The 26,761-nt window shown below is 45.7% G+C and overlaps 1 protein-coding gene across 3 annotated transcripts in view; it reads right to left on the minus strand.

Moving 5' to 3' along the window:
• The window catches only part of CPNE8 (copine 8), a 961,735-nt gene that overhangs the window by 349,333 nt on the left and 585,641 nt on the right, over window positions 1-26,761 (minus strand). For all 3 annotated transcript variants that reach the window (XM_085654090.1, XM_085654092.1, XM_085654091.1), the window contains one exon: window positions 8,974-9,015. In XM_085654090.1, the coding sequence (XP_085510216.1) occupies window positions 8,974-9,015 (42 nt within the window). The remainder of the gene's footprint in view (window positions 1-8,973; window positions 9,016-26,761) is intronic.

Genomic DNA, 26,761 nt, shown 5'->3' on the forward strand with positions numbered 1-26,761 from the left:
ACATTGTCAGCAGAGACGGTATCGGCTGCAGGCAAATCGGGCGCTCCTCTGACAGCAGAAGAAGCTCCGCAAACCAATGCTGTCTGGGCCACCACGGAGCTATCAGGATTAACCTGCATGGTTCTTTCTTGATCTTCATAAGAACCCACGGCAGGAGGGGAATTGGAGGAAAGGCGTAGGCAAAGATGCCTGACCATGCCATCAAAAACGCATTCCCCCAAGATCCCCGTTGGGGAAGCCAGCTTGCGAAGAACCGGCATTTTCTGTTCTCCCTTGTCGCAAAAAGATCTACTGTTGGAGTTCCCCATTTCTGGAAGATATTGTTCAAAATCCCGTTGTCGATTTCCCAAACGTGACAGACAGACTTTAGTCTGCTTAGAGTATCCGCTTTGGTGTTCTGGTCCCCTGGAAGATGTTCCGCTGTAATGGATACTTTGTGTCGTAGTGCCCATTCCCATATCCAATGGGCTTCCCGAGACAGGGAGAGTGATCTTGTTCCTCCCTGTTTGTTCAAATAGTGCATTGCTGTTGTGTTGTCTGTTCTTACCAACACGGCTGCACCTTGAATCCTTGGCAGGAACGCCAACAATGCTAAGTGGACGGCTCTGAGCTCCAAAAGGTTGATATGCAATTGCTGTTCGTCCGCTTTCCAACGACCGCTGACCTGCAGATCCTGAAGGAATGCTCCCCATCCTCCCAAGGACGCATCTGTCGTCATGACCACTGGAGCTGGCTGAGTCAGGAAAGAAAGACCCTGCGAGATGTTTCGTTTTCGGGTCCACCATGGCGCCGCGTGGATCATGATCGGCGTCACTTTGATTATATCCTCGAAGGATCCTGTCGCTTGATGCCACTGAAGATCCAACTGCTCTTGTAACGTACGCATCCGTAGCCTGCAGCAAGGTACGAGGGGAATGCAAGATGACATCGTTCCCAGCAATGACTTGTACTTGCGTACTGAAAGAGACCTTCTTTTTATAAACGCCTGGGATAGAGATATTATTCCCCACTGTCTCTCCTCGGAGGGGAACGCTCTGTTTACCTCCGTATCCAGAATCGCTCCCAAGAAAGTTATATTTCTTGACGGTTGCACAGTTGACTTTGCCTCGTTTAGAGAGAGGCCTTAACTGGCAAATAGTTCTATGCAAGCCTCTGTTGACAACTGGGCTGATGCTTTCGATGGAGCCTTGACTAGCCAGTCGTCGAGGTAAGGAAACACTTGGTGTTTCGGTCTCCTTAGAACCGCTGCCACTGGAGCCAGGCATTTTGTAAAAATCCTCGGGGCCGATTTCAGACCAAAAGGAAGCACCTTGAATTGGTAATGATCTTCGGCCACTACGAACCGAAGATACTGCCTGTGTGAAGGATGGATTGGGATATGGAAATACGCATCCCGTAAATCCAGTTTGGTCATATAATCCCCTGGGTTTAACAGCAGCAGAATATCCTGGAGGGAGATCATTCTGAAGGTCTGATCCTTGAGGTAAGTATTTAGGGATCTGAGATCCAAAATGGGGCACCATTGAAGAATGTTTTTCTTGATCAGAAAAAAACAGGAATAAAATCCCCTTCCTTTCTGGGAATTCGGTACCGGTTCTATTGCTCCCTTTCGGAGCATTGTCCGAATTTCTTGACGCATCTGATGTAAATACTTGACCTCTTGAAATCTTGGAGCTGAACAAGGGGGGATTTCCAGAAACTCTAGAGTATGACCGAATTGTATTATGTGGAGGACCCATTGGTCCGTCATTATGTGCTGCCAATTTTGATGATGATAGGAAATTCTTCCACCCAGGGAAATATGCGACATATGAGGAGTAAGTGTCACCAGAATGTCATTGTCTTCGGGTGGTGTCTTTCCCTTGGCGACCTCCTCGACCTCTAGGAGTAGATTTTGTGAAACCTCCTCTCTGTGAATATTGTTGTTGACGATATGGTTGAGATGATGTGGAGTAGGAAGAATAGCGGCCTTGTTGATAACCTCCTCTATAAGACAGCTGGCCCCTACCTCGTGAGCCACGAAAAGGAACTTTTCTATACTGCAATGTTCCCAGAGATTTCGCTGTTTCCGTATCCTTCTTGATACTGTGTAAGGCCTCATCCACATGCTTTCCGAACAGATCTCCCCCATTGAACGGAAGAGCCAAGATCTTATTCTGGACTTCAGGCCTAAAAGATGTTGCTCTCAACCATCCTTGTCTGCGTAAAACAGCCACTTCTCCCAGAGATCTGAAGGCCGTGGTCGCAATGTCCATTGCACAATCTATGACTTCAGCTGAAGTCCTTTCACCTTCCTGGAGGATTTTTCTGGCCTCTTGTCTGTCCGCTTCAGGTATGCTATCAATGTATGGTGATAGGTCACACCACATCTGCCTATCATACCTGCCCAGGATGGCTAGGGCATTTGCTGCCTTGAACAGAAGAGCAGACATGGACGGTGCCGTCGACGATGTAGTTGTGGTCGTCGTCATTGTCGTCATCGTCGACTCTCTCGTCGTCGACACTGCCGTCGACGATGCCATCGTCGACAAGAGTATAGGTTTAATAATAACTTTTACTTCACTCTTCTTCGTCGACGCTACTTTCTTCGTCGACGATCCCGTCGACGATGTAGATTTTTCTAATTTTAAGGTGAAGTAGACGCTGGCTTTTTAAGCGTATGTTTAATTTTAAGGGGTAATTTTGAAGGCTCAGAACTTGTTTTCTTTGGCTGTTTCACCCCTGAAGCATGACCCTTGCTCTCCTTTTCTTTAGTTTTAGGAGATTTTGAGGGACTGCGCTCTGAAGACCCAGAAGTGGTCTTTTTAAGAGTCTTCTCAGGTTTCTTCCCTGAGGTATGAGCCTGAGGAGATCTGCCTCTCTTCTGAGATCTCCTTGAAACAGTTGACGCCTCATCACTGTCACTAGACACAACGTCCTTCCTGGTTTTAAGTTTTTGGAGCCAAATTAACAGTCTGCCTTCCCGATCCCTTAGAGTCTTATTAGAAAAGGTGCGACATACCTTACACTCCTTCGCCTGGTGGTGTGGATAAAGGCAGTATATACAGTCTTTATGAGGATCATCAGTATATAATCTCTAATGATGTAGAAATTTCAGTTGAAAAAATCTCCTCAATCTAGAACCAACTGTAGAATTTGAGCAGAGCTCAAAGGAGACTCCCTAGCACAACGTGTGGTAGAAAATCTGAGGGCAGAAGGTTCTCTCAGGAGTGTTCTAGAGGGTGAGAGGCTCTGATTGGTTCAGGGACAAGTTTAGTCCTTTTTTACATAACGAAGGTTATGGGTTGCAAAGGAAAATGGGCCTAGGCTTTTTTTCAGTGTGCTATGATACTAAGCAATGCTTTTTTATGTACCGGAGACTCCCGTCTCGACGACGGGGAATGATTCAGGCATGTGAATCTATGAAAGGCTCCAATACTGGAGTAATGAGTATGTGTTCAGGAATCGCAAATCCTACCATTCCCTGAACATACAGGTGTTGTGTAATGCCAAGCACATTATCACAGACATCGTTGCAAAATACCCAGGCAGCATGCACAGCGCTTTCATCTTCCACCACAGTGGGATACACCGTCGACTCACAAGTGGGGAGTTTGGTGAGGGATACCTACTAGGTAATTGCATTTGTACAAAGGAAACACCAGTAAAGGACAGCATTGGCAGGACAGTGTTTAACCATATTCCTCCCACCCCACAGGTGACAATGCGTATGCGGTCCATGAATTTATACTGACTCCTTTCCTAAATCCTGCCAATGCTGGGGAGCATGGGTACAACAGTGCCCACATAGCAACCAGATGTACCATTGAGCAGACCTTCGGAATTCTCAAGAGCAGATTCAGATGCCTACATAAGAGTGGAGGGGCACTACAATACAGCCCCCAGACCTGTTGCAGGATAGTGGTAGCATGTGCCATGCTGCACAACATCGCCACCAGGAAAGGCACACCAGTGGAGCTCAGTAAATCGGATTCATCAGATGAGGAGGGGCCAGCGCCAGGACGCATGCCAGCCGGTGTAATTGGTGCAGCTGCTGGGCGCCAGAGGCGAGATGAGATCACACAGAAGTATTTCTAGGTAAGAAAATATGACACAATGCTAAATATCAATTACAAGACTGTGTTTTCTTTCCTTTACTACGGGATTAATATCGGCACCCAGCCTGTGTAGCACACAATGTATTGTTCAATGCCCAGCACATGTTAGGATCACAGTGCGAATGAACAATCTGGACCAAGTGTCCGTGTACACTAGGTTGATGCACCCATCTCCTTGTCCAAGTCTGAGCACCTCAACTGCGGCGCTGTCGGCCCATAACCCCTGGCAGTGGGTGCACAGTGCCCTCCTCACCTGTCCCAGAAGGCCTTCTGTGACGCACACTACAGCACCTATCCGGGGTGGGCGGGGGTGTAATGCTGCTCCTGCCAGATTGGGCGTCCTCGTCTGTTGGAGTGAGGACTACTGGGCCAGTAGTGCGAGCTGTCCGCAGCTCATCCACAGCACATGTCCCCTGTACCAGGACCCTTGCCACATCCTGGCTGTTGTGTGCCACCTCACGCTGCATACTGATGCTGCGCTTTGACAGCACATTGGTCGCTGAGGAAAGGCGGTTGACCGCCCTGGTGTAGAGGTCTAGGCGCTGCATCCCCCTGCACCTAGCAGCACGATCCGCCCTCAGTTCAGCACAGAGTGCCTCCAGGACACCCGTCATGCCCATGAAGCCAACCCTGATTTGCCTCTGTATTGACCTAATATTTCTTGCCTGCAGGCGCTGGACTTCCAACATGTGCCCCTCTAGCCCTCTAAAGACTGTGTCCTCTCCTGGGACTGCTGCACTGGTGGATGCACGTGCCCTGCGCCTGGATGGTATTGGCGGTATTGGATCAGCACGTTCTCGAGCACGGTGTTGTGGCTCTGACTGTCCCGGGACTGGTTGGACATCGCCATCGGTGTCCTGGGCTTCCTCTTCCAGCGGGGGCAATGGTGGCACTGCATTCCGCCTGCTGCGTTTTGGAGGGATAACTGGGCTGCCCTCCTCCTCCATTCCCTCCTCCTCCTCTTGCCCCATTGCCTCTGGGTTAGGGGATTCATCCTCGCCTCCACTGACTGTTCCCTGTGTTCCTGATCGTGCTGTGGACGTAAATGCACACATTAATTTTCTGTCCTGACATGCATCTGTCATGCATTAAACTTCACTGTTTGGAGTTACATGGCTCCTGTTTGTCTGTATTTTGCCTTTCATGATGTGCACTTTCTGTTTGGGACTGGCTGGGTGTCAATGCTCCACTGTTATGTGCATGTGACTACATCTATCATATCTACCATAATGCATTGCTCTGTGTGTTTGTGTACCTGCACTGGACGTTTAGTTTTGTTGTGCCCCTGGGTCTCTCCTGGGTGTGTGGGGGAAGTAGGGGGGTATCAGGGGTGTGATGGCATGCTTCTTACCTTGTCTTGGTTCCGAGGGGTCAGAGCTGTCCAGGTCTGGCACGCCCATTACACTCTCTGGAAGCAGGGTCCCCTCAACGATTTCCTCGAGTGGTGTTGAGGCGGTGGCAGCACAAGTCCCACCACCGGTCTTCTTGGCCTGCTCCAACCTGGCAGCGACCTTCTTCTTTGAGTGCTGGCGCATGTCGTACCAGCGCTTCCTGAGGTCTTCTACGCTTCGGTGGGTGACGCCAATTGTGTTTACTTTACGCTGGATATCAGGCCAAATCCTCCTCTTGTGTGTCTCAGGCACACGTAGGGACCTCTTTCCAAAAAAGGGCTTGTGGCTAACAACCATTTCCTGAATCAGGACCTCCAGCTCACTTTCAGAGAACCTTTGTTTTCTTTTTCTGGGTGTCTCCCCCTGCTGCTGATTGTCCTTGCTGGCCATGTCTCCAGTCTCTGCCATTGTTTGTAGCACTGCAGTGATCCCTCAACTCCACTCCTACATCTCTCACTGTGCTTCTGAAACTCAGGTGCAGCATGGGTAGTCACAATTTGCAATTTTTTGGAATAAGGAATTGCTATTTGACATGTTGCAATGGGAATAGCGATTTTTACGGATATTTTTGTGCAATTTTTTATTTACATACTGTTTCGCGATTCTCAATTTGCGATTCGCAAAAGAATCGCAAATTGGGAATCGCAAAAAGGGAGTTTGATACATATGGCCCCATAACTCTGTAATTAATTCTGTATGATGTAAATTAACTTGAGGCATATTTCATGCTTTCAGTTTTATGCTATATCTGCAATTTATTGTAAAACAATATCCTGTTATCTTTCAGTACTAATCTGTATTTGCTTCTAGATTTTTTTGAACTGTGATGGGGTACCTACTCCAAATATACGTAGGCTAGGAGGCTATTAAAAAGTAATTGTCTTCATTTTCTCTACTATACATTTGTATTATATTTCCAATCCATACATTCAAGATAATACTAAAAGCTTGGCTCCTGCAAAGTTCCTCAAATGTACTCTGCCCCACTCTCCTTGATTTGCTTTCTGGTACTGCTCAGCCACGCCTCTTTGCCTGGTATTTTCACACCATGCCCGACTCAAACACTCACAGGTGCCCTCTCACCAAATCTAGCCCTCACCCCTATACATTTACCAATCCATCAACATTTCTCAAGACTTTTACAGACAGACTTAATAAAGAACACCCTTAAAAACCTTATTTTTTTCTAAGGTGTGCAAAATTATGAGTTCACAGTGTATCTCTGAAAATGAAAATCCATATGCTCACAAAGTCTTAATAATTCATCTTGTTTTAAAGCCCAAATAGCTCAATCGGAAACATTTAACATCTATTTTCTGATTACAGAAAGTCTCCACAAGCTATCCCACACCCTTCTTTGTCTAGCCTAAGACCACAGTCGAAAACATGCTTCTCACCTCAACTCTCCTTCTTGAAGTTAGCCCTTTACACATTTAAACTTCCCCTAACATTGAGCTAAAAATATGACCGTCCACTGTCTTAGACCCTCAAACACACAAGCTTCCTCCTCTTCAAACTGACATTTTCTCCACTCTAGCCAACTAATAGGCACAAAGTACCACTCTGTATGTACAGTTCCACAAATCATGATATCTTCATCGCACTGCCACTGATTTTCACAGAGACGCAGGCTCTTCAATGCTTATAACCATCAAACAAAATTAATATAATCTTGAAAGAAATTAAACAACTCTCCAGTGTTAATAACTTGCACCTTAAATTCTGCCAATATGGATTTTTAAACATGGAAATTGTCCCAAAAAGCAATCTTGAACCTTGTCCTCAAAAACTCAGATTTAGACCTATTCCACGAGGATGTCAATGCTCAAGTCTCTTGCTGAAATTTGATTATTCCTTCCTGAATTCAACACATTCTTTAGAACCCAGGATATAAGCTCCATCATATCATATTGCAGCTGAACCACGGGAAATGATCTTAATAACACTGTTCCTCTACAGAAAATAACATGACAACTGACTCTGACCAATGATTCTCAGAGAAACTGAATGAGAAAGTAAACTCACTCAGGACTGATCAAATACTAGTATAAAGCAAGAAGACAGTGTCCCTCAGTGTCTAATCATGACATATCAAAGCAGCCATGAGTTACTACATTAGATACATATATAATGCCAAATCCACTTTTATAAAAAAAAAACTCAAATTGAGAAATAAATAAATGTCAAACTGGTCAAACTCATCACAAAATAGCCTTCCCTTCCGGCAAATGACTACAGAGCCATCTATGAGGAATTTTTCAATGAGACAATGTCTCAACCATCAGATCTGCTGCACTTTCCTTCTACGAACAGGAAATCTTAGTTTCTTATTTAGAAGCATGCTTTGTCTTGAGGAAAAAACAATGGGATCATACAACACCCATTCTCATGTCACTGAAAGGCTACAAATACAATAAGATCTTGATTCTAAATAGCATGCATTAAACTCAAACTTCTCCTACTTGTACACCACAGTAGCTGGTGAAAAAGCTGAATTTCACGAGGGCAAAACTCCCTACAATGTGGTGTATCTCTCCTATCCATGATCCCAAAACACGGCATAATCTCAGTTGTGCCTCCAACATCAGTAGCTCTGTTCATCCGGTTCACATAATTTCATATCACCCTTCATACAAGAAAGATGTAAAATGTCTTGTCTTTGAACATCAATGTAAAACTTAGGTATTACAAGTATATCATCTCCTAATGCACTTGTAATAAGTCACATGAAATATCTATCACGCTTGTGACAGAGACCATGTATGACAAACGCTTAATCAGGCCCCTTAATCTTCTACATTGTTTGCACAAGCCATAGCTGCTTATCATCCCCCACTTTTTCACATGATTTTCTATTTCAAGTTATATTTTATGCTCCATGACAGTGCATTCATTTTTTATTAATTTATTTATTCTATTACCTTTCAAATACTAGGACTTTGTCACTTTCTTGTGCGGCCAAAACCTCACTAAAACCAACTCACAAGCTTGGCCCTACAATGTTCACTAATTTCAGTATATTTATTTCAGGATTTCTATGTAGTGTGTGGGCATTTGTAATGTTTCCGACAAATTAGTATACATACCTGCCCCACTTTATGACTACAATCTTTTATCTCCATTTGTTGTACCTCATTCACAATGTGTTTTATCAAACTTTTCTTTTGTTGCATTATGTTAACAGTTTTGGAAGCACACATCATTTGGTAAAGTTATCATTACTATACCATTTACTGATTACTGTGAATATATCAGTATGTACATATCACTTTGCAGACCACTCTGATGCCTTTTGTTCATGTTCACTCTATATAAAAGTGAGCCAAAAACTTTGTCACCCTTTCTCAAGAACATTTAGGAAATGATGTTAAGACATATCCTAGAGGCACCAACCTTTATTTTGACACATATCTAATAGTAGGAAAAATGCAACAGAGAAAAAATAATCTCTAAATAAATCACTGAAATAATAAATATTTGCGTACCCGCCATCTCGGTCCCAGTCATATACTTCTATTTTGATTGTTCTGTGAAGAGAAAATATTGATTGTCATTTTTCAAGAAGATGGACAGCTTTGTTTAGAACGTCCTAGAATTAAAATATCATAATTCATAACAAATGTACTTTATATCATCTCAATATTCCTTAATTGTGGCAAATACATTTAAATCAAACCCAGCTAAAAGGTTAAGAAAGAATGAATGCTTTGTTTACAAATCTGTTCTGTATAGCGCACAAACAAAAACAAGAAGTATGTTACAAGGAAGAAAACTGTAAAACAGGTATGAAGGACACTGGGAAATCTTAGCGATCTATGTAAGATACACTTAGAGATATTTAAAAGGAGTAAAACATTCTACAGTAAACAACTCATTTACAAATACATAAAAGAAACTCATTAATAAGTAGCAAATTGAATTTGTGCAATTAAATCATATAGAAGACTTTTGCACACACCATTCTCAATGACGGTCGTGGTTCTTAGATTACAACTCACAATAATATTTACATAGAGAAATTCAAAGGATGGTATGAATTATAAGACATCTTTAAGTAAGCCATGTCCCAGTAAATTGTTTTCATCTAAAATGTTGAGAATCTTTCTTGTTTCATAACTACAGTTTCAATTAATCACCTCTTTTTCAATAAAAGAAGACGAAAAAATCAAGTATATGCTTTAACCTCAGCCTTGAAAAACAGCCCACTAAAAAAACCTCAAGTTTGAGTAACGTATACTTTATTGCCACCAGAGCGAGCGACTACGACAACAACAAAAAACCTCATTGTTTCTGTCACTAGGGTAACATGCTTGTCATCGTAATCCAATAAGTAAAAATCCCTAGTGGGAATGGGGATAGGTCCTTAAATCATGGCAGGTTGGACCACCTGAAAAATATAACCTAAAAAAGAATACCTTATGATAATCATTAAAAGTACTGTATAATAAGACTGATCAAAAGCAATAAGTCAGTGAATTATCAAGGTATGTAACTCAATTCATGTTTAAAAATAATTCACTTAATCAAACATTGAAGTCTTTGTCATGCAAATCACACACAAAATGACAATACAAAAGATGACTACGTAACAAATACAACAGCATAAATTAAACAGTGCAATGTCAATAGTGCTCTGTCGCTCATTTCTGATGATAACTGAAGTTCAAAATGGGTTAAGATACATTCCATCAGGTCCCAGTTCCTAATTCATACAGGTATGGTTGAATACTTCTAAAAGCGTGATTTAATGAGATATCCTGACTTACTGTTTTTGATAATTCTTATTACATACTGCAGTTAGAGCCCAGTTGTGAGATTGGTGGTGTGGGAGAGCAGATCGCCGCACCAGCAACCCACTCCTGCATCACCAAACCCATGGTCTCACTGGTCGCCAGATTACGAGTTTCCCCGAGTCTGGTGGGCTGTTTTTGGTGGTCCCATGGTGGTGCCTCTGAAAATGGGCACCACAATGGAAACGCCCAAAACAGTTCCTGCCCAGCATGGACTTTAAGCAGTGCAGGAACTGGGTGTATGCACAAAGAGGGGCATCATGTTGTGCTCTCCTGCATGGATCTCCATTGAAATAGGCAATGGGGAGCCCTGTAGGGCCCCCTGTGCTCCAGTACCACCAGCATTTTCATGAAGGAAAAACCTTCATGACACTGATGGCAGTCCTGAAACTCGTAATGTGCATGGCAATGTCGCAACAGCACCACCAGCAAGTTAACGAGGCCCTGACTGCCTTGCCACCGCGAAAGAACAGCAGTTTCCTGGAAGTTGCGGCAGTGCATGTTGGGGGGGCTGTTCGGGCTCATGCAGGGGTGCAGGGAGGGGGGAGTTTTGTTGGGGTTGATGGGGGGGGTTGGGGTTTGTTTGTTTGTTTCACAAGGCGGGGTAATATTTTTTGCTGTGCTATTATGATTGTGCTCCCCGGGAGGGGGATATTTTGTGCTGGGAGGGATGGGGGGTAGGGGACTGAGACTTCTTTCCTGGAATGTGAATGGGCTGGGGGACAGGATAAAGCGGGGGGTAGTCCTGCAGTTCTTGAAACGTATTTCGCCTGACATTGTGTTCTTGCAGGAAACGCACCTCATAGGGCACTCTTTTCATGCCATGAACAGACGAGGATATCGCCTCCTGGCCCATTCTGGTTTCACCTCTGGCTCGAGGGGAGTGGGCATCTTAGTCAGGACCTCTCTCCCGCTGGTGGTGGATGAGGTGCTCCACGACAACAGAGGGCGCTACACTGCGCTGGTGGGGAGGTGGGAGGGTAGATTGATTTCGCTGGTCGCGGTCTACGTGCCGCCGGGCCTGCAGACGGCCACCTTTGCTGATTTGGGGCGCCTGCTACTTGGGCTTCCGGGGGGGGGTTTGGTCTTGGGGGGGGGATTTTAACGCAGTGGTTTCCGGAGTTGAAGATCGACACCCCCCTAGGGACCTCCCTCGGGCCCAGAACTGGCTGGGGGGCTTTCTGGATACCCTGGGACTGATAGACTGCTGGCGGTTGAAACACCCTGGACAGGCGCAATATACCTTCCACTCTGGGGCCCACGGTAGTCTTTCGAGGCTTGACTATATGCTAGTGCCTGCGGCCCAAGCTGGGATGATCGGGGAAGTGCGCCACTTGGCACGCGGTATATCTGATCACTCCCCTCTTTTGCTACACCTAGATATCGCCTTGGGGGCGGAGGGGAGGGTGGCGCCAATCAACCCCTGGTACCTACGAAACCCCACGATCCGTGCAGACCTGGTTAAGTCTTTGGAACACTATTTTAATGATAACGTGGGGTCGGTGTCTTCCGCCGTCTCCCTTTGGGAGGCCTTTAAGACGGTGCTCCGGGGCCAGGCCCTATCTCTCATTTCCCACACCAAAAAATGCGAGGCGCAGGAGGTTGTTCGGCTAGAAAATGAGATCACCGAGTTGGAGAGTGATTTGGAGCAAGGTGTTACGGATGACAGATTGCATGTGCTGGAGCTTAAGCAGGCCGACTATAAGGCGCTGGTTACTGAATCTGCTAGGAGTATGGGCAGGGAGCAACAGGGGCGATTGTACGATATGGGTGATAAGGCAGGGAAGTTGATTGCCTGGTTGGATAAGAAGGAGAGAGCGAGTCGAGTGGTGCCGGAGATTGAGAGGGTGGATGGTGTGCGTGTGACGGACCCCGGTGACATTGTTGATTGCTTTGCGGAGTATTTTCACGGGGTCTACTCTCCGGTCTCAGAGCGATCGGAGGAAGACTCTCGACTGCTGCTCCGAGATATTACTCTGCCTTCCCTATCTGATGAGGATAACGTATTGATGGATGCGGCCCTATCGCCAGATGAGATTGCTTTGGCCATTCGCTCCATTGCCTCGGGTAAGGCCATGGGTCCTAATGGACTTCCCATCGAATTGTATAAGCTGCGCCCAGATGCGATTGCCCCGTATCTCCGGGACATGTTCCTTGAGGCTCAGGCGGCGGGCTCCCTCCCTTCTGACCAACGTCTTGCTACTATTGTTGTTATCCATAAGGAAGGGAAGCCGCGGGATCGGTGTACTTCTTACAGGCCTATCTCTTTGTTAAACGCGGAGCCCAAAATCCTCGCCAAGGTACTGGCCAATCGTCTGATCCGGGTTGTGGGCGACCTGATTCATCAGGATCAATCCGGTTTTATACCCCATCGCAATACCGCTTTGAACCTGCGGCGACTGCATGGTGTCCTTGCTCGCGCCCCATTCATTCGTGAGCCGGACATCTTGGCGTCCTTGGACGCTACCATGGCGTTCGACACCTTGGAATGGCCATACATCTGGGCGGCATTGGCGAAGTTTGGGTTTGGCCCGGGGTTTATCGGTTGGGTGAAATTGCTTTATGACAACCCACTGGCACAGGTAGTGGTCAATGGACGGGTGTCGGCTCCCTTTGTTTTGGGTAGGGGCACCCGACAGGGATGTCCACTGTCGCCTCTTCTCTTTGCGCTTTGCTTGGAGCCCCTTGCGGAATGGTTGCGGTGGCACCCCTCGATACGTGGCCTTAGATGGACGCCGGAATACGAGGATCGTGTTTCCCTATATGCGGACGATATCCTCTTGTATCTTGCATCTCCGCGTAAATCGCTCATTGTATTGGTGGATGTGTTGAGCTCCTTTTGTCGCAACTCCGGATTGGTAATTAACTGGGCTAAGTCTTGTGTATACGTTCTCTCCGGGGAGGCCCCCCCCCTTCCGCGGGGGTGCCCTATCCAGATTGCGGAGTCGAGGTTCACGTATTTGGGTATCTTTATAACCCTGGATCCGGTGGCCCGGTATGAACGGAATCTTCTCCCCCCCCTTCAGCGCCTAAGGGCAGATGTGGCGGGTTGGCGGCGGCTGCCGCTCTCGCCGCTCGGCCGGGCAGCATTGTTCAAATTCATGTCGCTACCACGCTTTTTGTACGCCCTGCAGAATACTATGGACGTAGTGCCGGCCCGTTATTTTCGGGAGGTGGAGTGTCTCCAGCGTCGATTGTTTTGGGGTGGGCGGCCGCGGATTGCTCTTGCTAAACTGACCCTACCGTGGTATGACGGGGGGGGTCGCCCTCCCTGACATTAAGCGATATTACTGGGCCTCCCAGTTGGCTGCCGTCAATCACGGGATGTATGGCCCTGCTTTGAACCCGGCTTTTGAGATGGACAAATTGCTACTGCCAGGCGGAGACTATAATCGAGCACTATACTCGGGGTCCCTTGATGCGCGGTTGACGGGCCCGACGCGGGTCGCGGTGCAGGTGTGGCATGCAGCAAATGCGGCGATGGGGTGGAGGGATCGCTTGACTCGGGCTACGCCATTGTACGCGTCCCAGCGTTTGGGTTGTCTGTATACTACGAAAGGCTTCGAGAAGTGGGATACGATTGGTATCAGCACGGTAGGGGATCTCTGGACGAAAGGGAAATTTAAGACGTTCGACATGCTGAAAATGGAATACCAGTTGAATGATAGGGAATACTATCGGTATGTTCAAGTTCATCATGCCTTGTGTTCCGTTTTTTCAGACGTGGCGGCTATTCCGGAGCATTCCCCGTTGGAAGACAGAGTATTGGACGGCTATGTACCGGATAGCACCATTTCGTTGATTTATAAAAAGCTTATCAATGATCGAATGGGTTTGCTGGCCTCATTGCGGGAGACATGGATTGCAGATGGTATAGAACTGGACGACGAGGATTGGGTGTCAGCGGTGGCCTCCCCGAAAGAGGTGGCTATCCCGGCCCGATTGCGGTTCGTCCAGCTTAAGATACTGCATAGAGTGTACGTCACGGGGCCTGGCTTGCTGCGTATGGGGTATTCGGTGGATGGTTTGTGTAAGCGAGGCTGTGGGCTACTGGGGACTTTTCTCCATATCTTGTGGGAGTGTCCGGAGGTGACTCGGTTTTGGTGCAGAGTGCATGCGGTGTTAGAAGAAGTCACGCATGTTGCCGGAGGCACGTAGATGCTTGCTGAATGTCTGGGAGCCGACTGATTACAATGTGACGCAGACGCAATGGGTGACTCTAGGCTATATGATAGCGAAGCGTGACATCGCACAACTGTGGGGCTCCCAGAGGCCGCCAACGGTCACCGAGTGGGAGGAACACATGGACTGGTGTATGTTTCGAGAGAAAACGGTGTATGTGGCGAGAGGCAAGCCGGGGAAGTGGATTAAGGTGTGGGGTCCCTGGAACTCCTATCGTGGAGGTATTTGCGCCCCGCCCCAGACGCGTGAGATGGATGCCGCTCTGTCTCCCTAGCCCCCGCATTCCTGTATGCTCCTGCGACATGCGACTTTGTCGCTTCTGCCTTGCCCCCCTCCCCCCCCCTCTGTCTACCTGGGTTGGTTTACTCCCTCGATACGAGGAGCACATGTTTCTGCCATTAACCTCCTCTGCCTTGTGAGTTTGATGTTTTCTGTTTTTCAAAAATATGAAACCTTTCTTGTTTGTTTAGGGACTGCGGCTGTGGCTGACTGCGATAATTAGCACTTTAGTAACTCTTTTGCTGCTTCATTGATGTGCATATTAAGTCGTGCCTAGGTTTACACTGCGTTTAGCGGCCGGCCTGTTGGTTGTAGGCCCATACTTGTATCTTTTCGAAATTGTAATAAAGGTTTTTTAAAAAAAAAAAAAACAAAAAAAAAAGATAGTAGTATCAGATAACAGGTAAAGATGGTAGTAAGGAAGCCCCACATGAAGCAGCACCCTTGATGCTCAGCACACATACTTCAACTGGCATTCAATCAACCAGACACACATCAGCATTCTAATTACATTGCAGTCTCTCTGGCTGAGTAGCAGGGGACATACCACTAAGGGGAGAATGCATTGCATACCACATTAACCTTTCAGATCTGTTTCGCCTTTAGATCAAGTTCCTCCTTGTGACTTTTTTGCATGGTTACTCGGTACGTCATCTATCATGCTTGGTGCTCTCTGATGTCTAAAGTAAGTGGCGTTATGAAAGCAATCCTCACCCTTGTGCACATTTAAATCTTCTTCTTCTTCTTTGTTGCCAACACCAATTTTAGGGGATGCGCTTCTATGACAGAAGCTACCTGCCAAAAGTTGTTTAATAAGCTTGCCTTGAAAGGTTTATGGTCAAGCTTACATAATTCCTGGACATTCAGCAATTCAAATTCAATTCATTTTCAAATCTACTCAGAGACGTTTTAGGGCATGGGCAAAGTGGGCTCTAGCCCAGGGCCCCAGCCTTTCAGGGGGCCCCTGATAGAGCAAGCTCTGATCTGCAGAGAGTCTTGCCCTGAAGACCTTGAATAAACAGAGTGTTTTGAATACTGTTTCCCTCCAAGCGCTAGGAAGCCTCAGCGTAGCTAAGCGCTATACAAATCCTATTTCATTCATTCATTCATTCAATTTATTTTTTAAGTCAGTGATGTGGGAGTGTCTATTGTAGTCGTTTTGCAGAGAAATGTTGTGTTTATGTTGCATGCAGCATCCATAAAGAATTTCTTTTAGATCAAAACAGGACCTCACATATGAGAAATGAGAGGCTGTCACAGATATTATTTACAGTAATATTGGTGAGGTGCTGCTGTGCTATAATATTAGAAACACATGTCACTATCCCTAAATATTGGATGGAACAACTTTAGAATTTGGAGAAATGTTCCTGTGCACTGTCAATGACCTGGCCAAAGAGGGCATGAAAGAGCTGTCATAGGATAATTAATTCAAATCTGTTCAGAAAAGGGCCCCACAAAATATGTTTGGCCCAGGGCCCACAAAATCTTTAAGATGTCCCTGAATCTACCCAAACGCGTTCTTGATTAGATTGTAAAATGCGCGCGCACACACACACACACATATATATATATACAAATAGATACATACACAGAAACACACACACCCATATATAAACTACTAAATTCTTAATCATGTGAATGTATTGTGTGTATATATATATATTATTTTAATTGATTTGCTTTTACTTTTTGCAGGAGACGAGTGGTCATCACCCCCTGCCCTTGTCTTTGAAATACAAGTATTTTGGTTGCTGTATATGTAAATAAATATATTTATTTCTCATTTGCCACTCTCTGCTACGTGGATTGACCATTAGACAATTTTTTGTTTGTGACTATGGTATACCGAAAAGAAATGATAGCATGAAAAAAGAGGACATGTTTATTTTAAATATGTAGATTGCATCTGGTGACTTTCTAGTTTGGTGATCTTTTTTTAGTTTTTTTACAATTGTGCTGCTCACAAATGGGGTGTAGGTGCTCAATGGCATGATAGTTACAGTCATGGAGCTAAAGCCCACTTGGGCAAGATTGATTGCTTTTATTCGACAAATATTTTTACATGACAAACATGATGGTGTATATGTGACAATATTTGCAAATAAGAATTATTTAACACCCTGTAAGCATCTGTTCATGGCATGTAGTGCTGTAGAGTCACATGCTCTACATACTCCTGCCATCTAGTGTTAAGTCCGGAGTTGTGCAAGTTGTTTTTCTTCCAAAAAGTCTTTGAAGTCACAAGATTGGGTGACTCCTCCTCTCTGTGATACTGCGCATGGGCATCGACGAACAAGTTACTTATCGCTGGTAACACATTATCTATTAGAGACAATATCTAGCTGCAGATTCCTTGCCTTCGAATTCCCCAGGCGTCAGGCTAGATCTGAAACCTTTGCATGAGCAGTACCCCTTGTGCGCACCGGTGGGTGGCTCCATTCGGCTCTGTGTGACATCATCGGTGTTGTTAGCGTTGGTTATGGCATCACAGTCACCAATATAGGTGCCACCCAGGAGCGTGGACGTCAGTACTTTTCACTTTTCCACATCAGAAGTGCAGAGCCAAGAAGTAACAGACTTGATTATGTGTCATAACTAGGGCTCTGAAAAGGTAGCAACCCTAGCCCTAACAATGAGCCCTAACAAATGAGTCAACAGAGCGGGGAGGCATGGATGGGTCTGTAAGGAATCTGCAGCTAGATATTGTCTCTACCAGATTCCTTACCTTTGAATGGGTACCCAAGTCATACCATCATGGAGGTTGGCTACAACAGATTTCCCACACTAAAAGTCCTCCAGGACCGAACAGGTGAAATGCCCATCCCTGCAGACTTGACTGGTCAGGCAGTGGTGCTTGGCATACATGTGCAAAGATGCCCACGTTGCTGCCTGGCAGATGTCCAGGACTTGGACACCCCAAGCCAACGCTGTGGTTGCAGCTTTCCCCCTGGTGAAATGAGCACGTAAGCCCTCAGGGGCCTGCTTCTAAGCTAGGGTGCAGCAGATCTTAATGCAAAGAAAGACCTAGTGAGAAATGGTCAGTTTCTGCACTACCCTACCTTTTGTAGCTCCCACATATCCCTTATAGAATTGGGCGTCCCCTCAGGACTCTTTTGTGCGGTTCAGATGATGGAGACGCTCCCTTTTTTTAGAGGGATGAAGGACAATAAAGGTGGGCAGCATGATGGATTGACCCAGATGGAATGGGGTCACGACCTTTGGCAAGACTGAAGCCCGTGCGAAGGACCACTTTATCTTCAAAATCCATGAAATATGGAGGCTTGGACAACAATGCCTGCATTTCACTCACCCTCTGGGCCAATGTTACTGCCACCAGAAAGGCTGCTTTGATGGTAAGCAGCCAAAGGGGACAATTATACAACAGCTCGAAAAGGAGCGCACATAAGAAGAGTGAGCACCATATTAAGGTCCCACTGTGGCATGACAAAGGGATTTGGTGGAAACATATGTACAAGCCCTTTCAGAATCTATTTACAACAGGAGATTTAAGCAAAGAGGGTTGGTCCAGCAGCCGCATGAAAGTGGATAGAGCAGAAAGATAACCCTTGAGAGTACCCAATGCAGAGTCCTGCTGGGCAAGGGTAAAAATGAAAAGAAGGATAGTAGATAAAGAGGCAGAAAGAGGGTCAATAGACATTTCTGAACGATATTTGACAAATCTTTGCCAACAGCAGAAGTATACCATCTTAGTGCAGGACTGCCTGACCGCCAAAATAACCTCACATACTTCAGGAGGAAGGTCGAAAGTTATCAACTGTCGGTGCTCAATCTACACGCATGGAGGCAGTGACCTGACAGGTTCGGGTGGAGGACCCTCCCTGTTTCTGCGACTGAAGAACATCCCGAAGGGGCAGCCTGATCGGAGGATCAATGCTCATTTTCAGAAGCTCTGAATACCAGACTCTCCTTTTTTTTTTTAAAAACAGTTTATTGTTTTCAACAGAAAAAACAAGTGTCATACAATAAACAATAACATTGAGCAGCGAAATAAAAGTTGTCTTACAATTATATTTGCCCCTTCAACATGACGGGGAATGCCCCCTCAAAATAGCATGAACGGACTGGAATGATTTTGGGGATAACAGCTACACATCTTATAACCTAGTTATATGAATTTGGGGGCGTCCTGCACCAAGGCTGCAAATGATGGGGTGGGCCCTAGGTCAGAACCTCTGTATGAACGCCACCCTGCCCATATTTTTTCCCATTTACGTAGACATCCTCTCCTCAGGTAGATCGATTTTTCATTTGTCATGCACCAATCCATGTCCCGCTCCCACTCTTTCACTGTTGCGGACTCTGTTGCCCCCCACAGAAATGCTATGTTTCGTTTGACAACTATGAGGCCCAACGATAGCCATATTTTGGGGGTGGGTTCTCTCCCCATATGTGTAATAGACATATTATCGCAGTTTCTGGAGGGGCCTCTCTCGTCACCTCTCCCATAATTTTTTTTATTTTTGTCCAGAAGATTTGAACTATCAGGCAAGACCATATGGTGTGGAAGAAAGTACCTATATCTCCACAACCCCTGAGGCAGCTGCCTGTCATGGAATCGCCCATGGCCTAGATTCATGTGCGTGAGTAATAGGAGTGATGTAATATGCGTAGATAGACCAAACTGAATCCTGCGTGTATGGTAACATCACAAAACGTGCCCAGAGCCTCCTCCCATTCCTCCTCGTCGCAGTCCCCAATATCTCTCTCCCATCTTTTCTTAAGAGTCATGAGAATGCTGGGGGAATTGTTTATTCATTGTTTGTAAATTAGGAATACCGTTTTTTTGGGTAATGGTTCAGCCAGGACTCTATCTTCCAGCAGGGAGGATTCTGGGATAGTGGTACTGCTAGAAATATGGACCCTGAGGGCGTGCTGAAGCTGTAGGTATCTGAAAACCTCAGTAGGTGCCAACTCATAACGGTCCTGTAACTCTCCCCAGGACAGTATGTTTCCCCCTTTCCATACATCGTCCAGTGAAGATATCCCTATGAGATCCCACAGTTTGAAGCCCAAAAGACTGCGTAGTTGAGAGAGTGATTCACTACTCCATAGTAGAGTCATTTCCGTGAGTTTCTTTGTTCAGCCCAAAAGCGGTGGGGCTGATCTCCAAATGCGGGCCACTGTGTGTGTCTGGGGCAAATAGATTCTTGTCCTTTATGGAGGTATAGAGTATGCCTTTCTATCCTTCCGGTACAATTCAGAATCCATCCAATTTAAAAGTGGGATCATCGCAGGGCATGAATGCCCAGTCATTTGCCACTGCTAAGTGTGAAGCCAAGTAGTATTTCTTGATGTCAGGGAGACCAATGCCTCCATCGTATACCCCTCCCATCAACTTGATGAGGGCTATCTGTGGCGGGCCTGCGTGCCACAAAAGCGAACGGAGGAAGGATTCACTGGTGTGAGAGAACTTGTTTGGTATTCGATGGGGTGTATTTTGTAGTGCATACAGCATGCGGGGTAGTGTCATCATTTTAAACATTGCTGCTCTCCTCAAGAGGGGGAGGGAGAGCGTTCTCCAGTGCTATACATCTGATTTGAATCGCTCAAGAATAGGCACTAGATTTAATCAATAAAATAAAAGGGGGTCCATGGTGACGTGTATGCCCAAATATTTGAAACGCCCATTGGACAGGGGGAGGCAGAGGCCCCTGGGGAGATCCGGCAATGGGCCATTTATCAGGTGTATGATTCTTGCTGGTCGGACCACAAAGAGCTTAATAGCTAGCTCCTGCAAGGCCTACTGAGCCATGGCCCGACAGTTACAGCATGACTTCGAGTCGTGGTCGTGCTTGAGACACAAAAGACATACGAGGTGGGGGTTGCTTACCAACATGATGTGATGAAAAGCACCACGCGGTTTAAACTCTGTCTTCCTAGGAGACATCCCTTGACACACAGAAAAAATATTTGGTCAGCAAAAAGTTGAAAGAACCAGCCAAAAAGCAACAGAGAGGTAGCTCTTCCTGGATCGGCGCTTAACTGGCATGGAAAGAAAAGAAATTACGTCTGCTCGCCTGGGTGGCGCCTATATAGGCCATAAGCCAAATGGAGCCATCAAATGGTGTGCGCAATGGGTACTGCTCAGGCAAAAGGTTTCAGTTCCAGCCTGATGCCTGGGGAATTCAAAGGTAAGGAATTTGCAGCTAGAAGTCGCTATCAAATTTCTTTGTTAGAATGTTTGCCTACAGGAGGGTAAAAAAGGAATGCAGAGTGTGTAAGAACAAAGATGTCCATGCAAAAGGTAAATGTATCTTATAAGTATGAAATATAACTGCAATGGCCACAGGCGTCCGAGGAGTAGGGAGGACGCATGTGAATCTACAGCACTACATACCAAGAACAGATGCTCACAGGGTAAGTAACATAATCTATTATTTTTCATGTGTGGCTGTAGATATACATGCTCTGCATTGAAGTAAAGCAGTCCCTCCTAAGAAGTGGTGGCTAGCTTGTCGGAGTTGCATGGAAAAGGGTACATAGCACTGCCTGACCCACATTGGATTGTTGACATGCTAATAGTGTTTGGTAAATGTGTATGGGATAATCCATGGGGTAGTCCATGAAGCTGCCTTACAAATGTCAGCTATGGAAATAGTCCCTAAAAGACCATTGTATCTAAGTGGAGTGTGCTCAGGGAATCACTGGTAAAGTTCTTAAGGTCTTAATGTAGCAAGTCTGAAAATATTTGACTATCCATCTGACTATGCTTGATTTGGATATAGGGTTGCCTTTTTGAGGTTAGGAAAAGGCTACAAAGAGTTGCTTTGCGTTTCTGAACATTTTAGTTCTATCTATGTAGAACACAAGTGCTCTTTTTATGTCTAGATTATGAAGAGCGCTTTTCGCTACTGAATCAGGCTTAGGGAACAAAAACAGGAAGCTCAATGGATTGATTGATATGAAATTGAGAGACTACGTTAGGTAGGAATTTTGGATTAGTTTGAAGAGCTAATTTGTCTCTATGTATTTGGAAGAATCGTTCTTCTAAGGTCTATGAAAGACATTGAAGGGAGCATGCGTGTAGAGGCACAAAAGGGGCACCCATGAGTCTGGTTAGTGTTCCAAGAGGAAACTGGAGGAACCCGAGCAGGAATGACTCATTTCAGACCTTCCATAAAAGCTTTAATGACTGGGATTTCGAACAGTGAGAGATGCCGTCTGTTTCGTAGATAGGCTGCCATTGCAGCAAGATGTAATTAATGGAAGTATAGGTTAAACTAGCCTTTTAAAAATGAAGTAGGTAGCAGAAAATGTCTTGCACCGTGGCTTTCATTGGATCCATTTGTTTAGGTTGGCAGTAGTAAACAAAATGTTTTGATTTTGCAGCATAGGATGCTCTAGTTGTGATTTGCGTGCTTGTTTAACCCCTTCGGTGCTCATGACGGAACGGTTCCGTCATGAGCCACGGTTGAGCTGTGCTCATGACGGAACCGTTCCGTCATGACCACGCCCGCGCAAGATTCCGTCAGCACAGCGGCGGAATCTGCGCAGCATGGAAGGGGTTAAGAATGCTCATACATTCTTCAGGTAAATTAAGATAACCAAACTCTGAATTCAGGAGCCAAATTGCTAAATTGAGAGTTTTGGTATCTGTGTGTTTGATTTGTCCTTAATTCTGAGTGAGAAGCCTGTTGTGGAGCTTCTCGTGAGGAACCACTGTGAGATCCAGCAGTGTTGTGAACCAGGGCTGACATGTCCAAGTGGTAGCTACTACAATCATAGTGAGAGATGTATGCCTGAGTCTCCGAAACCAGAAAGGGAATGAAAGGGAGAGATGGAAAAGCGAAAAGCGTAGGCAAATATCCCTGACCAACTCATCCATGTGGGTACCTGGAAGAGAAGGTTGGGCATTTTGCATTTTCAGCTGTGGCAATAAGGTCTATTTGAGGAAAACCACACTTTTGAAAATGGGATCTGTTGCTGCATGGTGCTGAGGAGGTCTGCAAAATCGTTGTCTGCTCCTGTCAGATATTCCAACAAGAGATAAATGAGGTGGTGAAGAGACCAGTTCCATATGGTCTGTAACATCTGTGATAGTTGAGAGGACCATTTCCCCCACTCCCTGTTTTTGTAAATAATACTTGGCACTCATATTGCCTCTCCGGATTAGGACAACCTTATGAGATAGCTGAGGAAGGAAATCTTTCAGTGCTTGGAATATCACTTGAATCTCCAGTTACTGTTTGGCATCTCACAGACCTTGTACTGTGAGATCCTGTAGGTGAGCACCCAAACCCGTCTCTGATGTATCCGTTGTCAGACTGTCAGGAAAACAATTGCGAGCCTCTTTATATGCCTACCTAAGCAGAAAAGACTTAGATTTGTCTGTTATCCCCGGTGGTTGCGGCAGCGTCCCCATCTATGGCTGCTTTTGCGGAGACTATTGCTTGTTATCCCCCCTACAGAACTAAAGACAATCCAAGATGGTGGCCGGCATTCAACATTGCACCAACGTTCTAGTCCTCAAGCTGTAGTGATCCTCCGGCTCACGGACTCTGTGAGCTGCGTACTTCAACCATCTACTGAGGAGAAAGAGCAGCGTTCTGCCTTCGCACTTGCTTTGAAGAGAAAAAACAACATGCAGTAATTCCTTATTTTTTAGGCTCTGCCTTCGGGGAGCGGAGTGCACACCAGGGGTATTCCCCATTTTGTGGAGATTAGCGTTTTATGATTTTGGAACACTAATTCTTCAGTGTGAGTCGACTTTCAGAAGTGGTGTTCGTTGGACGATTCGAGTACCTCATCAAGTACAGTAAGATTAGAGTTTTCATAGCGCTACTGTGGAGTTGAAGACTTGTTTATCTTAAAAACTGGTATTGCTTATTTACCTGCTCAACTATGGATTCCAAAAACCTCCTTTGAGTACAACTGCAATTCCACTCAAGCAGTCACTCCTATTTAGTTTTCCGAAGGAGTTCTACTGTTTATTGGACTCAACAAGTTCAGAAAATAAAAGGTTTTCTACAAGAACACTCAATAGAGAGGGGCCAGCCTACTAGAACCCAGGTTAGATGAGAGACTGAATAGAGTGAATCTGAGAATGAGAACTGTTGTGAGATGATAAAAATAGTTTGAAGTTCACATTCCCCTGCAGCTTCTGTTACAACACTTCCCAGTGAAAAGATATGCACACACCGCGCCCCAATAGATGATATCAAAAGATGTTGGGAGGTCTGGCAGATTTCTGATTCTGGAGGCAGTCTCCCCTTTTATTTTCCCATTCCCCTTTCCCCTCTATGGGTGTTAATGTGGAATAAATCAGTCAGTACTGGCAACTACGGCTGGGATTTGGGAGTAAGTCATCTGCTCCTGTGGATGTCAGGCACCTAAGGTAAGAGTCTTGACACAGAGTGAGGTGGGGAACTGAGTCCAGAAAAGGCTGTCCTTGTAGAAGGTTGTTGGTGTTCTACCATTGCAGAGAATGGTGAGTATAGAGATCTACCAACACTAGATCCTTGAGGTGACCCTGTGATTGAGACCACTGGCATGCTACACAATGCTGCAGAGGGCACATGGGCAACCTCGCATGAGGAACTATGGCAATACAAGAAGCCATCATTCCTAACAGACGCATCACTATCCGAACTGCAAGAGATTTGTTTGGCTGGAACTGTGGTAGTGTTATCTGAAAGTTCTGAACTCGTGCAGGATTGGGATAAGCTTGTACTAATTGAGCATTGAGGATGGCCCCTAGGTAAGGTTGAATTAGGAGAGGTTGAAGATGAGACTTGGGATCATTTATTGTGAAACCTAGTCCGTGAAGTAGAATCACTGTCAGTTGAGTGAACTGAAGGTGTGTACTAGTTTTGATGAGCCAATCGTCCAGGTATGATCTTTTTGTCTGAGCAGATGTGCTACAACTACTGCCATGCATTTTGTAAAAAAACAGAGGTGCTGTGGTCACCCTCAATGGTAATGTTTGCCTGCTATGACAAATCCAAGGTATTCAGGGTGTATTGGTATATGAAAGTAGGAGTTCTTAAGGTCAAATGTAGCCATACACTTGCCCTGTTGGAGAAGTGGACTAACGCCCTGTAGAGTAACCACATGGAAATGTTCTGAGAGGATGTATTGGTTCAAGGGCCCGAGATCTAAGATTAGTCTTAGTGACCCATCTTTATGGAGAATGAGAAAATAAAGAGAGTATGCCCTTTGTCCCTGCTGTTGAAGCGGGACAGGTTTTATAGCTCCTTTGAGAAGGAGGGCTTTGACTTGTTTGAGAAGTGTTAGATGATCTTGTGAATACCTACGGGTGCAAGGGCAGATATTGGTTGGTGTAGAAATGAGCACCAGACAACAGCCATGTTGGATAATGGCTGATACCCTTTGGTCTGTGGGGAAGGATTCCCAGACTGGGTGGAAAAATTGCACTCTTCCCTGACAGGTGTAGTGTGTTTGGGGGGAAGGTTTGAGTAGTCACTGCTTAGCAGTGGGTGTTGCTACACATGTGGAGGCACCCCAGGCCCTTCTCTAATTGCTTCTGCCTCTGAAGAAACCTCTAAAGTAAGGTTTACTATAGGCGGACTGGCCTTGTTTTTGGTGGGAAGTGGAGGCCTCTGAAGTGGTGTATTTGTATGCACCCCAGTAGCCTGATCGACGAAAGGACCCTCTGTAAGCTGTGGTCTGTAATGCTCCTATGGTTTTAGAAGTAACAGTGTCCTTTTTCATTTTATCTAGTGCAGTGTCTACTTATGGCCCAAAATGGAGCTCTTTGTCAAAAGGCATATTGAGTACTGCCTGCTAGACCTCTGGTTTCAAACCAGAACACCTAAGCCATGTATGTCGTCTAAGGAGCCCGCTGGTATTAACACCCCTAGCAGCAGTATCCGGAGCAACTAGCGCACATCGGATGGAGTTGTTGGTGATGGCCTAACCTTCTATGATAATTTGTTGTCCCCTTTTTCGGTGGTCTTCAGGGAGGAACTGTAGCAGTTCCTCGATTTCAATCAAATGGGCTCTGCAATAATGGGCTAGAAGAGCATGAGAAGTAGCAATACGTCATTGATTAGCTGCCTGTGTAGCAACTCTTTTCCCTGCTGCATCTATCCACTTATTTTCTTTTTCAGGTGGTGGAGTGTCTTCAGTAGCCTGGCTATTAGCTCTTTTACAAGCTGTTCTCACAACTATGGAGTCAGGTGGGACTTGACCCCTGATAAAAAAATGGGTCAGAAACAGCTGCCTTGTATTTTTTGTCCAACCAAGGGGTATTAACTCAGGCACTGACTGGCTCTTCAGAAAAGTTAATCTGTATGCCTCATCATGCCAGGAAGCATGGGTAAATATTGAGTATCCCTATGTGTGGCAGATAGGGTGTCAAAAACAAATCCTGTTCCAAGGAATCTTTGCGAAACTCAACATTGTGAAATGCAGCTGCCCTGACAATGACTTGTTGGAAAGAGGTGGCATCCTCTGGAGGTGAGGGATGAGAAGGATATAAATCTGTGTCATTAAGGATAAGGGGATCAGTGTGGTATGTATTCCATGGGTCCGGATCCCCTAATGGACCTTGTAACCCCCATCATCTATACCTGGTGACTCTGGAGGTGTAGCATCATGAGTCATGTGCTGGAGATGTAGGAGGTGAAGGCAGGGGTAGAGATAGCGGTGGGGAGGAGGAGGAGTCGTGGTGGAGGCTGATTTATAGGACTGGTGGCTTTGTCCTTCATCTTCCTCTTTTTAAGGACAGGGCTGACCAGTGCTTCTTGGAATGACAGCTTCCTTTTTGGTGGTGGAGAAGCAAAAATCTGTCCTGTACCTTCCTGTATCTGATTTTCCGATGTTGAATGTCCATTTGCTAGAGAATGTGTAGTGGAGACGGGGTTTTATGTGCACACATTGCTATGTTAGCATAAGCGCTTTAGAAGTAAAACACCATCTTGCCACTTTGCTGCTTTTTGCACACGACAATACAGGTAGCTGTTATTACAAGTAAAACTGCTTGCTTGCTTTTTCTTCACATGAGAACGGTCTGTTGTTCACATCCCTAGACGTGCAC

Source organism: Triturus cristatus, chromosome 4_1 (genome assembly GCF_964204655.1).
Source record: "Triturus cristatus chromosome 4_1, aTriCri1.1, whole genome shotgun sequence".
NCBI classification, from domain to species: domain Eukaryota; kingdom Metazoa; phylum Chordata; class Amphibia; order Caudata; family Salamandridae; genus Triturus; species Triturus cristatus.